This window comes from Mirounga angustirostris, unplaced genomic scaffold (genome assembly GCF_029215605.1).
Source record: "Mirounga angustirostris isolate CCGP_5_RB_7025 unplaced genomic scaffold, mMirAng1.0.hap1 SCAF_7, whole genome shotgun sequence".
Taxonomy (NCBI): domain Eukaryota; kingdom Metazoa; phylum Chordata; class Mammalia; order Carnivora; family Phocidae; genus Mirounga; species Mirounga angustirostris.
The window spans coordinates 124,877,775-124,892,983 of NW_026991715.1; the positions used below are offsets into that span (position 1 = coordinate 124,877,775).

General features: G+C 37.3%; 1 protein-coding gene across 4 annotated transcripts in view; it reads right to left on the reverse strand.

The window, feature by feature from the left end:
* The window catches only part of WDR70 (WD repeat domain 70), a 295,418-nt gene that overhangs the window by 39,340 nt on the left and 240,869 nt on the right, over nucleotides 1-15,209 (reverse strand). For 3 of the 4 annotated variants that reach the window (XM_064596782.1, XM_064596784.1, XM_064596783.1), the window contains 4 exons: nucleotides 13,353-13,452; nucleotides 10,423-10,507; nucleotides 8,850-8,988; nucleotides 8,389-8,649 (listed from right to left, as the gene is read on the reverse strand). In XM_064596782.1, coding sequence (XP_064452852.1) covers nucleotides 8,389-8,649; nucleotides 8,850-8,988; nucleotides 10,423-10,507; nucleotides 13,353-13,452 — 585 coding nt within the window. The remainder of the gene's footprint in view (nucleotides 1-8,388; nucleotides 8,650-8,849; nucleotides 8,989-10,422; nucleotides 10,508-13,352; nucleotides 13,453-15,209) is intronic. The other variant, XM_045862134.2, reaches the window with a different exon arrangement.

A 15,209-nucleotide genomic window follows, 5' to 3' on the forward strand; every position in this document is an offset into this window, starting at 1 on the left:
GAGAAACAAACTGAGGTTCTAGAGGGGAGGGGGGTGGGAGGATGGGTTAGCCTGGTGATGGGTATTGAGGAGTGCACGTTCTGCATGGAGCACTGGGTGTTATGCACAAACAGTGAATCATGGAACACTATATCTAAAACTAATGATGTAATGTATGGGGATTAACATAACAATAAAAAATTTTTTAAAAAAAGAAAAATGCAAATTATAACCGTGATGAGAAAGACCATTCCATACCTATTAGAATGTATAAAATAAAAAATGTCCACAACACAAACTGTTGGTGAGGATATGGAGCAAGTGGAAAACAAATACATCATTGGTGGAAATGCAAAATGGTACTGTTACTCTGAAGAACGGCTTGGTATTTTCTTATAAAAATAATCACATACTCACTGTATGACCCAGCAAGCCTACTCTTAGGTATTTACAGAAATGAAAACTTCTGTTCACACAAAAACTTATATATGAATGCTTATGGCAGCTCTATCCATAATCTCTCAAAACTGGAAACAATCAAATATCCTGTAATAAGATAAACTGGGCTATAACCACAAAGAGTACTACTCAGCAATAAAATGTAACAAACTCTTGATACACACCATAACCTGGATGAGTCTCAAAAGCATTCTGCTAAAAGAAGTTGATCTATATGTTGGCTAACTGAAAATAATAATAATAATAATTAATAATAATAATAATAAAGTTGATCTAAAAAGGTTACATGTTGTATGAGTGCATTTAGACGACATTCTTGAAAAGCCAGCACTATAGTGGAGACCAGTGAATGCTAGGGATTAGGAATGGGGGGCAGGGAAGAGGTGAGAGTGTGGCTACAGAGGGACAGCACAAAGGAGTTTCTGGGGGGTGATGGAACTGTTCTGTATCCTGATTGTATTGATAGTGGCTACATAAATCCATACATGTTTTAAAAATCACAGAACTGTATACTTTTTAAAAAGATAAATTTTACTGTATCATTTTCAAAATCAAATAACAAAGAATCAGCACTAAACTGGTTCTTATCATTTTCCTTACTTAAAACATTTAAAGACTTGATAAAGCAGATATTACCATGAAATCAGTGGTTTTTTCTCTATTTGCTCGGGCCTACGGATGAGCACTCAACTGTATTCTTCCAATCCTGAGAACTACTGTCCTGGAACACCCACAACATGATAGCTTTACACTTAGTAATTGAGAAGTAATTTAATCAAGTCTTACTGATACCAGCCCCCCTCAGACATTGTAAAGTTAACAGCTAACTTATTAGGGGACTCTAGCTGAGGTCCAAGTACTGTTTAAATTGAAGTCTGATAAGTAATCCCAAGAAAGAATTTAGTAATCCAAACCATGAAAGCAGCAATAATGCAATACTGTTTTTCATCATAGCCCAATGCCATATCTTTTCTTCAGTGATTAAAGAAAATACTCCTACAGAAAGGAGTAGTGGCTGATCACTGTGCCTCTTGACAGTAAAACACTGTCCCAATAGCCATGCTGGAAGTTAGCTCTTGACTTTGAAAAGGTAGTGCTAGAGAAAGAACCATGTAACTGCTGTCCTGGCATATTTACACTAAAACTCCATCATCTTCTACTTCCAAGTTTTTTTTTTTTAATTCAATAGCCAATATATAGTACATCATTAATTTTTGATATAGTGTTCCATGATTCATTAGTTGTGTATAACACCCAGTACTCACTCATCACATCACGTGCCCTTCTTAATGTCCATCACCCAGTTACCCCATCCCCCCACCTACCTCCCTTTCCACAACCCTCAGTTCGTTTCCCGGAGTCAAGAGTCTCTTGGGTTTGTCTCCCTCTCTGATTTCTTCCCATTCGGTCTTCCCTCCCTTCCCCTATGATCCTCTGCACTATTTCTTATATTCCACATTGAGTGAAACCATATAATTGTCTTTCTCTGACTGACTTACTTCACTTAGCATAATCCCCTCTAGTTCCATACATGTTGATGTAAATGGTAGGTATTCATCCTTTCTGATGGCAGAGTAATATTCCATTGTAGATATGAACCACATCTTCTTTAAGCATTCATCTGTTGAAAGACATTTCGGCTCCTTCCACAGTTTGGCTATTTTGGACACTGCTGCTATGAACATTGGGGTGCAGGTGCCCCTTCTTTTCACTACATCTGTATTTCTGGGGCAAATACCAGTAGTGCAATTGCTGGGTTGTAGGGTAGCTCTATTTTTAACTTCTGGAGGAACCTCCATACTGTTTTCCAGAGTGGCTGCACCAGCTTGCATTCCCACCAACAGTGTAAGAGGGTTCCCCTTTCTCCACATCTCTGCCAACATCTGTCGTTTCGTGACTTGTTAATTTTAGCCATTCTAACTGGTGCAAGGTGGTATCTCATTGTGGTTTTGATTTGTATTTCCCTGATGCCAAGTGATGTGGAACATTTTTTCATGTGTCTGTTGGGCATCTGGATGTCTTCTTTGGAGAAATGTGTGTTCATGTCTTCTGCCCATTTCTTGACTGGATTATTTGTCTTTTGGGTGTTGAGTTTGGTAAGTTCTTTATAGATTTTGGATACCAGCCCTTTATCTGTTATGTCATTTGCAAATATCTTCTCCCATTCTGTAGGTTGCCTTTTAGTTTTGGTGACTGTTTCCTTTGCCGTGCAGAGGCTTTTTATCTTGACAAAGTCCCAAAAGCTCATTTTTGCTTTTGTTTCCCTTGCCTTTAGAGACGTGTCTTGCAAGAAGTTGTTGTGGCCAAGGTCGAAGAGGTTACTGGCTGTGTTCTCTAGGATTCTGATGGATTCCTGTCTCACATTTAGGTCTTTCATCCATTTTGAGTTTATCTTTGTGTATGGCGTAAGAGAATGGTCCAGTTTCATTCTTTTGCATGTGGCTGTCCAATTTTCCCAACACCATTTATTGGAGAGACTGTCTTTTTTTCCACTGGATATTCCTTCCTACTTTGTCAAAGATTAGTTGACCATAGAGTTGAGGGTCCATTTCTGGGCTCTCTATTCTGTTCCATTGATCGATGTGTCTGTTTCTGTGCCAGTACCATGCTGTCTTGATGATCACAGCTTTGTAATATAGCTTGAGGTCAGGCATTGTGATGCCCCCAGCTTTGGTTTTCTTTTTCAAAATACCCCTGGCTATATGGGGTCTTTTATGGTTCCATACAAATTTTAGGATTGTTTGCAATCCCTATCAAAATGCCATCGACATTCTTCACAGAGCTAGAACAAACAATACTCCTGAGTTTTTCATCAAATATTTATACATCTCGGAAGACCAGGAAACAAGGCAGTGCTCATGTACCTTGCCTTTCTGTTCCCAATGAGCAAATGCTCTAAATACCTATGTTGAATATACTGTCTTATCACTTGGCCATGGGAAAATATACCAATTTTAGTAAGTACAAATAGTTAATCAGTATCCATCTAGAATCTGCATTAATCTTCTCAAGAAAGTGAATTACAGCAAAACTTCATTAAGCTGATGCTGCTTTATCCAAGATAATATATAATTCAAAGCAACTGCTATTCCCTAGTCAACTAGCTGCCTGATTGCTCTTTAATAAAAATCAGATAATGGAAAGCTAAACTCAAAGTCCATTTTTTCCATCCCCTAGACTTCGTATTGAGAAGGTTTCACTATATTTTAGAAGGCAGATAAATGCCAAATATAGTCTTTCTTTCGAGTTTATTTTCAGTTGGCATTTGCACTGCCAATAGCTCAAGTTCCCTCTGTGTCCTATTCCTTGTACAATCCTGACTGGGCAAAGACACTGCTGGACTCCTTTATTTCCAGAAAACTTTTAAAGAGGTTGAACCTTGCATCAGTAAGACAGATCATTGGTCTATTCCCAGGATGATACAGAAGAAGAGGTGAGTTCCTCAACTCTTCAGAGACAAGCTTTCACAAGCACAGCTTCATTAATTTGTTTGAAGTGAATTTCCAGAGTTGTTCTATCAAGACTCATATGTAAGAACAAAGACACTTTCCAAAACCAATTCTGAGGACGTCTGGAATATCCATTAATTTGAATGACCTTTCTGCTCTCTTACATATGTACAAATAATGGAGGATGATTGTAGCATGAATGATCAGCATGTCCCTTACACTCATAAATTAAGATAAATAGCTAGTTTTGTGAAGAGCCCATTATTTATGGCCTTATTATACTCATTTCTTCTTTCCCTTCAATCTCTTTGGATTTAAAATATCAGTATACTCTCCTAATAAAAACACAAAAACTTTTTATGTGATACTTCATTGTATGATATATGTCATTCTTTAGGTTACCAAATAGAGCAGTTTTCTTGGACATCAAAATGTATTAATTTAAATGTCATATCTGAGAATAATCTATGGGTGATATGATTAGATATGATACTTACTTTCTTAATGATCTTTTCTATGTTGACAGTTTTTTAGATTTAATATGTACTACTTTTATAATCAGAAAAATACAATTAAATCAGAAAAAGACAATTAAAATACCAAAAGCAGTCTAGTTGAAAACCTAATGAATGAATAAAATAAAGCAGTCTAGTTGAAAATATCAAAGCAAATTTCCCTTCCCTTCCCTTCTGCGGCTATATACCAGATCAGCTGTGCTAGATCTATAGCTATGTTTTGTAAATAAAGGTTTGATTTTTTTTCTTTCTATTCCTCACTTTGTTCAGTCAGTGTTTGCAGAAACAAAGGTCCCTCACCAAAGTACATAAGCTAACAAACAAATCAGAAGAGTAGTCAGGATCAACTGTGAGATTTCTAGCTTTTTTCCTTTCTACTTTTTTTTCCCTCTTTACCCAAGGGAACACCTGCTATTTCTTTTAAATTATTGCCAAAAGCAGCTGAGGTGAAGAGGCCACCATCTTAAATAATATCAGGTCAAAAAACTTTATTCCATTACACTTGGGTTAAAGAATATAAATGGTAATATGCTAGTATAATTGCATAAACCATGTCCTTTGATTTATATTAGTGAAAAAGGCAAGTCTGTTAGTCATTTTATAACAAATTATAGCTTGATGAAAAATTACTAAGCTAATAGTAGTTCATAACGTTATTTCAGGTCCTCTCCAGAATAATTAGAACTCTGAAAAGGTCTGAATATGTCTATGTTTCTTCTAAACATAAATATTTTTTAAAAAACTGATACATCGGGCACTTGGGTGGCTCAGTTGGTTAAGCGACTGCCTTCGGCTCAGGTCATGATCCTGGAGTCCTGGGATCGAGTCCCGTACTAGGCTCCCTGCTCAGCGGGGAGTCTGCTTCTCTCTCTGACTCTCCCCCCTCTCATGCTCTCTCTCTCATTCTCTCCCAAGTGAATAAATAAAATCTTTTAAAAAATAAATAAATAAAATTAAAAAATAATAATTGATACATCATCTCCAAATTGTATTTTATCCATTCTTTCTCTCCTATACTTTCATCACACAAAATAGAGTAATGGTAGCTTTTTATACAATATACAAAAGCTTAGGGTCCCATCTTACACAAAAACTAAAGTGATTTGTAAACTCAAGATTCAAGTTATATTCTGGAATTTATCTTAGAAAAGAGGCTAAGCACACTACTCAAATCATAAAAAAATTAGATGACAACTGAGAAATATGCTGTTTTTTTCAATTGAGGGAATACAATTGGACGACAAAGAAACATCTAAAAATAATACCAGCAGAATTGTAAAATGTGTATGAACATTATACTATAAAAATGGTAAATGTTAAAGAAACATTTGTCAACTCCTAGTGAAGAGAGTCTCTACATTGAAGAGAAAAAAATTTTCAGAGCATATAACAACACAGAGAATGGAATTAAAACCAGTTTTTCCTTTAAGTTTCTTTCAAAAATAAACGGGAAAATATTTTTAAATTTTTATTTTATATTTTTGAAAGCTATTTATTGTGAAGCTTGTAGTATAGTTTTTAGTTACTAGGCAACGGTAGAGTTTTTAATATCCCTGACTGAAAACAATGTTTGGCTCCATATACATGTGGCGCTTGGCATTCTAAAATATAACTACCTAGGGATTTATTTTATTCTAGAAGAGGGTGTGAGATATACAATCACTCATACTTTACTGAAGTAAAAGGACTCATCTAGGATAGACCTAAAGCCACCGTTGTCTGTGTCTAATCAAGCAAGCACACCTCTAAATGCTGATATTAAGAATGAGATGTTGCCTTTTATGTAAATTAAAACTCAACACAGTATGTATCTTACTACAGCAGAGTGCAGTATTTCCAAAAGAAACGACTATTCTGGTTTTTAATGACAAAAATACAATAAAATAAGAGATATTTTTGGCCCTTCAAGCAAAATGTCCACCATCTTTATCCACTCCAAAGAATACATTTATTTTCTTACATTCCAAGACTTAAAACTTTAGATCAGAGGGGCATTTTAAAGTTCTTTTAACGTACCATTCTACTATGTAAACAAAAACAATGCTGTCTGATATTAACAACAAAACGCAATCAAACAGGTCCTAAATCAGTTATTTAAAAGGCTGCTTCACAGTGCTGTGGCCCTTTTGTCCCTATTTGAAGTTTTCTCTTCATCTGTCTATTAATATGGCTCTCAAAATCTGTTTTCTGACTTTTCTAAGACAGTTCAACAGAAGGTATATTCCATTTACTTAATGACCGTTCTCCTTTGCTTGCTTCTCTTCATTTGCTCATCCCTTAAACGTTCAGGTTTCCTAGGGCTCATGTTCTCCATCCTTTGTGCCCTTTTCTTAAACTAATCAGCAAACAACATTCCAACTATAAACTGTAAACATTTCTCCCAAAACTGTGTCTTCTTTCTCTTAAGCACCAAACTCACTTATCTATCTGCCTACTATCTCCATCCAGAGGCCATGCAGGTATTCAAGCTCAACATACCAACAACAATGCACTGTGTTTCTTCCAAAATCTGCTTTTTTCCTTTCTTTTTCTTTTTTTAATCTTGGGGAACACTGGCCCAGCCTCTCAAGTAATAAACCTCAGCCTTCGTACACAACACCAAATCTTGTAAATCTAACCTTCACACTTCAATAAAAATTATGTTCTAAAGCCTAAATCGGACTGTGCCATTCCCTTGCTTTAACAAACACACACACAAACAAAAAACAGAAGATAAAGTCACCTTCTTATTACGGTATACAGATCAGTTTACCTTTCCATCTCTAGATACTTCTCTCCTGCCTCACTCTCCAAAGACATACCTGTGCTGTACAGTATGCATTACATGGACTTGCCAAGTATACCATTCACTCATTCAACAAATATGTGTCAAGCACTGTTCTAAGCACTGAGGAGATCACAGTGAACACAACAGACAAAGTTCCTGCTCTAGTGGGCTTACATCCTGGTGCAAGAAAACAGACAACAAACGTAACAGATGCAATGGCAGTAAGCACTATGGAGGAAAAGATCTAGCTAGAAAAGCAACTCAGAGCAACAAAGCAAACAGCATGTTCTAAACACTACAAAAACATAGGGTGTCTTAAAAGTGCAATTTTATTTAGGTTTCAATTTTAATTATAATTTAAAACCATAACACCATGAGTAATACTGAAATGTATTGTCATTGAGAGGCATAACAGAACACAGCTTACTTCTGGAACAACCAATTATAATAATTTTATTTTTTGAGATTAAAGTTGATAGAGTCAAGAATGTTTTTCTTTGATTCTAGTGTTTAAGTTGGCTCTTGGATGTACCCCCCAAAAATTATTATTAGTGCTGGCACATTTCAAATTACATCATGAGATTAGAATCTATAAAACTTAAGTACTCATCTAGAATTAGTCTCATTGTTATTTATTTCATTGTCTTTAACTATACCACAGTTTCAAATTTAGGGCCTACAAATTAAGACTCCACAGTAATACTAGAACATTAGAGACAGGAGCTTTTGACTAGTGACTTAAAAACAGTTGTTCAATTGTCTGAATCATGTAAGTACATAATATGTCCCAACTGTTTACAAAGAGCTGAAACAACTGGAGAAGTCTACAGAAGGGCACTGTTTAAGATATAGGATATTACTAAAGGCTTTGACAGTGAGCCAAAGAAAATTTACACAGACATTAATCAGTCTGTTTCATACTCAGAAAATAACAATGATTTACCTTACCTTCTAAATGCTAATACATACTCTAAAAGACTACAAAGGAATTCAGATTTTCCTCTGGGAAACTTCACTATTACTATATTACAGTCTCAGGAAAGGAATGACTGAATCAGTGAATCAATGCATGCATGCATGCTGTTTTAGTGCTTACACTGCTTATATAAATATGTAAAGAAAACTAATGGGTTTTTTTAGATGCAGACGTTAACTGTGAAATGTTTTAAACTTCCAAATAACTAAACAGAAATTAAGCTCAGTGGAAGCTGAGTCTTACCTCAATGACAACTCTGGCAAGCAGAATTCTGTCAAAGTTTTCAAGGTTTAGGAAACAATGATACAATTCATCACTTTCTGAAGGCATAATTTTCACTTCTGTCCACAATCCCTGAATCTTCACAAACATGCGCCCTATGGGACACTTCTTTCTGTATCCTACGTGATGATCAGCTTCTGCTTTCCTCAAACTGGTTGGCAGAGGGGCAAATGTCCCCGGCCCAGCTGAAATTCTGACTGAAGCGTGGGCCCATGGGAAATACTGGGTCAGAGGAAGGGAAAGTGTAGATCAGCCAGTCTGCAACATACTAGTAATTCCTGTGTTAGTAAAAAAAAGTAGCTACCATTGCACCATAGGGGCCAGGACTTATGTTCTATTTAAAAACTAAAACCAAAACAAAAGATGACTAAGAGGCAAACCTCACTTCATTCTCAAGGCTGAGGAGAGAAGAATTTACATACCGCATCCGTGATGTCTATTTCATACACCCTTTGGAAAGTCCTGCGCTCAAAGAAAACGAGTTTGCCGCTGCCACATCCCCTTTGAACAGATGTCCCGGTGACTATGAGTTTATCATCTGGACTGAAACAGCAGTCAGTCCTACAGACAAAAACAGTGTGTAAGCATAAGCTTATGACCCTACAGCAATGAGTTAAATAAAATATAAACAACACCACTGTAACAAGAGGTGACTCTTACAGAGGGCTCATAGTAAGTCAAGCACTTACATTAGTTTGCTTAATCTTCACAATAATCCTATGGGGTAGACATTATTATCCCCATTTTACTGATGAGGAAACTGAGGCAGAGAGAGATTAAAGAAACCCTGGCCAAGATCACAAAAGTAGCGCAGCTGGGATTTGAACTCAGGCAGTCTGATTGCAGAATCTATGCTTCTAACTTCTACATACTATATTTTTTAATGTATAGGAAGTGTGGGAAAAACTCAAGATGGACCTTGACGGTGCTATAGACAAATAGACATTGTATGACTAATGTCTAAGTAGTGATAATTTTGTCCAGTTTTGGAATTATTTTTTACCACCACTAGCCACCATCCCCAAATAATTTGAGTTTTGTCAAGTCAAGGACCATGAAATGAGGATCAGGTTGAACTGCAGGAACCTAACTGATGGCTATGATTCAAGAGCCCTTGTTATTGGAGATCTGGCCACCTGGTTGTGAATCATCTAAGACATGATCCAAAGAAGTTATGTAGTTAGCATAGCTTGCAGCAGGCATAATAGCTCAAAAAATTCTCATCAGCTATAAATTCATGTTTGTTTGTCCATCTGTTGGTTTTAACAGATAAATGCCATGGGCAACAGGCCGTGCTAGAGTCAGTGCTCTGCTATTACACAGTTGCCTCCATTTGATGCTTCCATCACCTTCACGCTCTCCCTGTTGGTCATTATTTAACACAGATGTGAAATTTTATTTCTACAAAAATAGAAAGTTTTACTTAGGCACCAACTGTAGGACTTAAAAGTTCAAATCCCACCTCAGTTGCCTTAGAAAAATCTTTAAATGCTTCAGTTGTCAACTTAATAGAATGAAGATAATGGTGTTCAGCTACCTAGAACAAGATACTCTGAACAAGTGAAGTATACTGAATTATTGACTGGAATGATGATAAGAAAAACTTGAGAAAATGAGATATAGTAATGCTCAGTAACTATGAAATATTGCTTTGATGGAATGGGGTTCAATTTTTAAAAGACAACAAATACGCAGGCCTACCCTGTCATTTATACATATTAAAAGAACAATTCAATCTCTTAAAATATTTTTACTATCCCAAGACCTATGTGTGTATACACACAGAGAAACACATGAACATATATGATTTCAACTTCAAAAAAATTTTATGGTCTGAAGAGTGTGCAAATAAAAGGGAAAAATAAAATGTATCTTTCAAAAAACAGATTTCAAATACTCTTCCTGTCCCTTTTTAAAAGACACATAACATAAATTAAAGTGAAGAAATTTCTTTTCCATTCTCTTACATTTATCAATTTAAAATACGCTACTTACATTGGAAACAAGGTAGGAAGACCCGAGGCTGAAAAAAGTGGTTTATTAAACTGTCGGACGTCCCATAATTTCAATGTATCATCACCTGATAGAGGAATGAAAAAGAAAAAAAAAGAAAGTGAATTGTGCAAAAAACTAGTTCTAAGTTTAGAGTTTGCTAAACTTAGTGTATAACTATAGGAAAGAAGGAAAGAAGGAGGGAAGGAAGGGGAAAGAAAGATGCACATAAGTGTATTTTACTGTTTTAACTGGGCAGTTTGAATGTAGTGGATGTGAGAACAGTAGAAAGATTTATGATAATGAACTGGCCTTCTAGAAATAAATTTTCACACTGATGTAGCATCTGTAGGCTAGAAGGAACCCTGGAGAATCTACTCTAAGGAGTGATTTGACAGCAGCTGGTAGTCCCCCGATGGTATAGTTGAGCATAACCGGCCTTCTTAAGAAGATAATTTAACAACCATCAGGACTGAAAATAGTTCAGTTCACAACAGACTCTTTCTCCCACTGGTCCGTAGATGAAGCTATCCATTAACATTAATGAGACTGAGCCATGTGATTCCCTTCCCTCCAGTGTAACTCTACCTGCGGCTATCATTCTTCATGTTGCCGGAAAGTACAGCTTTTCCAAAAGCTCTTTAAAGTATAATGAATATTCTTCTAAGAATCGCTTTTTTTCTATTTCTATAGGGCTACTAACTAATATTCCTGACCAGAATGAAAGTCAAAACTCATATAAGTAATGTCTTTGCTGTTCTTGCTCCCCAGCGTCCACAGCTGAGACCTGCCTCAACCCCTTGGGTCCAATAAAGAATCAGTATCAGGTGCAAGTGAGGTGAGTGGAGATTTCAATAAAAATCTCCATTCTCTCCCAAGCGACCCTTCCTCTGAAACCCAACTTTTGGCAGGTGCACTAATCCACAACTGGCTGGACTGGGGACCTGCTTAAAATGGAAAGACTCTGTAAGACTCACCTTTTTTTGGCTTTTAGTCTTAAAAAAAAGATTACATATCCTCATAATTCTCAAACAATAAGAAAACATTAATCTGCATTAAACAGTTTAGCTAACCTGACAGGTTCTGGAGCTAGCAGGAGTACCTTACAACACCTGGGGACTCTGCTGAATAGACTTCTATCTGCCATATTCTATACATCCAGGAAGAAAAATGATGGAATACAGTATATGTACTCTGTTGGAGACATGTTACCCAACAGTTATTATAGGATGGAAAGGGAAGGTAAGAATTGTCACCAAAATGGCTTTGTCTGAACTGAAGTTAGTCCTATACTTCTAGTAATTATCAGCTGGTCTGGGGCTGGTCTGTTTTAGAATCCTCTGAGAGGAATTTTCAAACTATGCTTCCCACTTCTTCCTCTCTTGTCTCCCCACTCCACATTGGAGATTTGGGTTCACCATTCTAAAGCTGCAAGAGTAAATGTGAGAATTTCTAAGTGAAACATTTATCATTTGAAAAACTTTCTCAAAAGATTCAGATACACACTTGGGGTAAGAACCACTATTTGTAAGTAAAGAGTATATATAGTCTTAATTAAGAGTCATCTCTTGGGGCGCCTGGGTGGCTCCGTCGTTAAGCGTCTGCCTTCGACTCAGGTCATGATCCCAGGATGCTGGGATCGAGCCCCACATCGGGCTCTCTGCTCCGTGGGAAGCCTGCTTCTCCCTCTCCCACTCCCCCTGCTTGTGTTCCCTCTCTCGCTGTGTGTCTCTCTCTGTCGAATAAATAAATAAAATCTTTAAAAAAAAAAAAAAAAGAGTCATCTCAGGACTCAAATAGGTTAGAATTGATGGACCAAAATACTATTTTATACAGACCCCCCCTTTTCCATATATACCATAAATAGAAAATACATGTGCTTTGATGTTTTACAATTATGTAAGTGAGGGTAGTTTGGATATAACAGACAAGGCTTCCTCAGAGGAAAGAGAATCTGATGCAGTTCCCAAGGTACACAGACATGGAATGGCTGAACTGAGCAAAAGCTGGGCCAAGTCTCTCCATCTCCTCCTCACTCCTACTACCCTCTACGCCAGGTTGCACATTCTTTCAGGAAAGGAACACTGTCTATGATGTTCACAGTTTAGACCCAGCACCTAGCACAATGCTTGCTCAGAGTAGTTGCTCAACATAGAGCAGCTGAGTGAGTGAATGACTGGCCAAATGTAGTGTTGCTAGATTAACATGGCCTACAGAATAAAAACTAAATCCTTTATGTGATACTTAAAGCCATCTGTAATGGCTCCAATCTACCTACTCTACTGTTTCTTTTCCCTCCCCACAAATAGGCCTACAGGAAGATCCTCAGTCATGCCCCATACTTCCCGTAATGCTCTGCTCATAAGCTGCCCTTACTATTCTCTTGTTTCCTTCTGTCAACACTTAGCTCATCCATGTGAGAAAGATTCAGCAAGAAGAAACCCATATTCAACCTCATGAATGTGGGTAAATAAACATAATATGGCCATACAGAACTATGTGGCCATTTAAAAACTAACATTCAGGTACGCAACTTTTTTTTTTTAACTGAATTGAGGTACAGTGTTCAAACTGAAAAAAAAATCAATGGTAAGCCAACAGAAGAGTCTAAATTATAAAATGATATAGGAAAAATGTAGAACATCATCTACAAAATTCCATAAGTTAGAGGCAAAAGTCATCCCTGGAGGCTTCAAATTCTGATGGAATTTGAAGCTAAAATAAAAACTAAATTTTATTTGATACCTTTTAAGAAAACAATACTGCCAAGTCAGAAATGCATTTTAATGGGAAAAAAAAAAAAAGACTGGCAAAGGTGCACTAAACAAAGCACAGCTAGCTTTACTGTTAGGATATTAGTGTAACATTTGTTAGAGTTAATGATGATCATTTTTAAATACAGAAACACATCCAAAAGAAAGTTTTTAACCTACCTCCACGAGAGGCAAGGACATTACCATCATAGGAAAAAGCCACACAAGAAGTGTCTGTGCCTGGGTCATGAGCCTGTTTATAGTGGAATTTAGGATGAACCTGTTTGCAAAGACAAGCAAAGTGTTAACATCTCATCTGAATTCCAATGAGAACATTTTTGTGGCAAGGGTATTTTACTTTATCATCCAGAAAATGATATATGTAAAATATGAATTTTACTTGGCTATAGTTTTCTTTATTCTGGAAAATAATTCAAAAGATTTCTAAAAACATCCATTTGCTTTAATAATAAGAGATTAAGTCCCCTTTCTCAGACTACCTTAGCAAGCACTGAGCAACACAAGACTAACACAGTATTTAGTTCTTACAGCATAAAGTTATTGGGACCACTTCCTATCGTAAATACGAATAAAATAAAAATGAAAAATATGAATAAAGATTACAAATGAACATATTATTTATTAAATAAAAAATATCATTGTAGCGGTGCCTGGCTGGCTCAGTCAGTAAAGCGTGTGACTCTTGATCTCAGCATTGTGCGTTCAAGCCCCACGCTGGGCACGGTGCCTACTTTAAAATATATATACATGTATATCATTGTATTCCTAGTATATGCCAGACACTGTGCATGTGGTTGTAGGTCTTGAACGCTCTTTAATGTGCCTGGAGGATAATGAATGTTGTTATGGAGGAGGAAGAGGGGAAGAACTAACCCTGACACAATGCTAATCATACCCTATGTACTCTACTCTTTACTATCTTGCCTACTTAATTCTCTCAACCACTCTACAAGTTAGGCTCTCCTATTATCATCTGCATTTTACAGATTAGGAAACTGAACCACAAAGACTTCAGTACCTGAGTTAAGGTCACAGAGCTAGTAAGTGGTACAGCTGGGTATTTGAACCAAAAGGCCCACTCTTAAACACTACACTATACTCCTTCTCTAGTGATGTATATTAATAGTATTTTTACTTCTAATGTTGCTTCTTCACAGTTAATGACTTATAAAAGTAACTCTACTTACTAATCTTGTCACTCAGTTATGATTCAGTAACTAGCACAGGATACTAGGGAGTCAATTGTCCCAGCCCCACCAGGCTGGATAATTCCAGTGAATGGACAAGGCACACTGCTAGTGATTAAGAGCACGTAGGTCTCAGGCGCCTGGGTGGCTCAGTCGTTGGGTGTCTGCCTTCGGCTCAGGTCATGATCCCAGGGTCCTGGGATCGAGTCCTACATCGGGCTCCCTGCTCAGCAGGGAGAAGCCTGCTTCTCCCTCTCCCATTCCCCCTGCTTGTGTTCCTGCTCTCGCTATCTCTCTCTCTGTCAAATAAATAAATAAAAATCTTAAAAAAAAAAAAAAAAGAGCACATAGGTCTCTCGTGGGAGCCACAGGGATAGGAATACAAGTGACTCCATCTCCTTAGGTCTTACGTCAACCGTAACAATCATGAGTCACAAAACAGAGCTCATGTCTGTTAGCCTCCCACCAATATCCCTGACACCCTGTCAGTGAGCTTCCACCTAAAAGCTTCCAGTAATGAGGAGCACCTCATTAACTCACAAAAGCAGGCTGGGTTTTTTGTTTTTTTTTTTAAGATTTTTTATTTATTTATTTGACAGAGAGAGAGATCGCGAGAGCAGGAACACAAGCAGGGGGAGTGGAAGAGGGAGAAGCAGGCTTCCCACCAAGCAGGGAGCCCGATGCGGGGCTCGATCCCAGGACCCTGGGATCATGACCTGAGCTGAAGGCAGACACTTAACGACTGAGCTATCCGGCGCCCCTGGTTTTTGTTTTTAATAATTTGTATAGCTTGACTTAAATTTGTCCTTTCTCTTCCTCTGATAGTCTT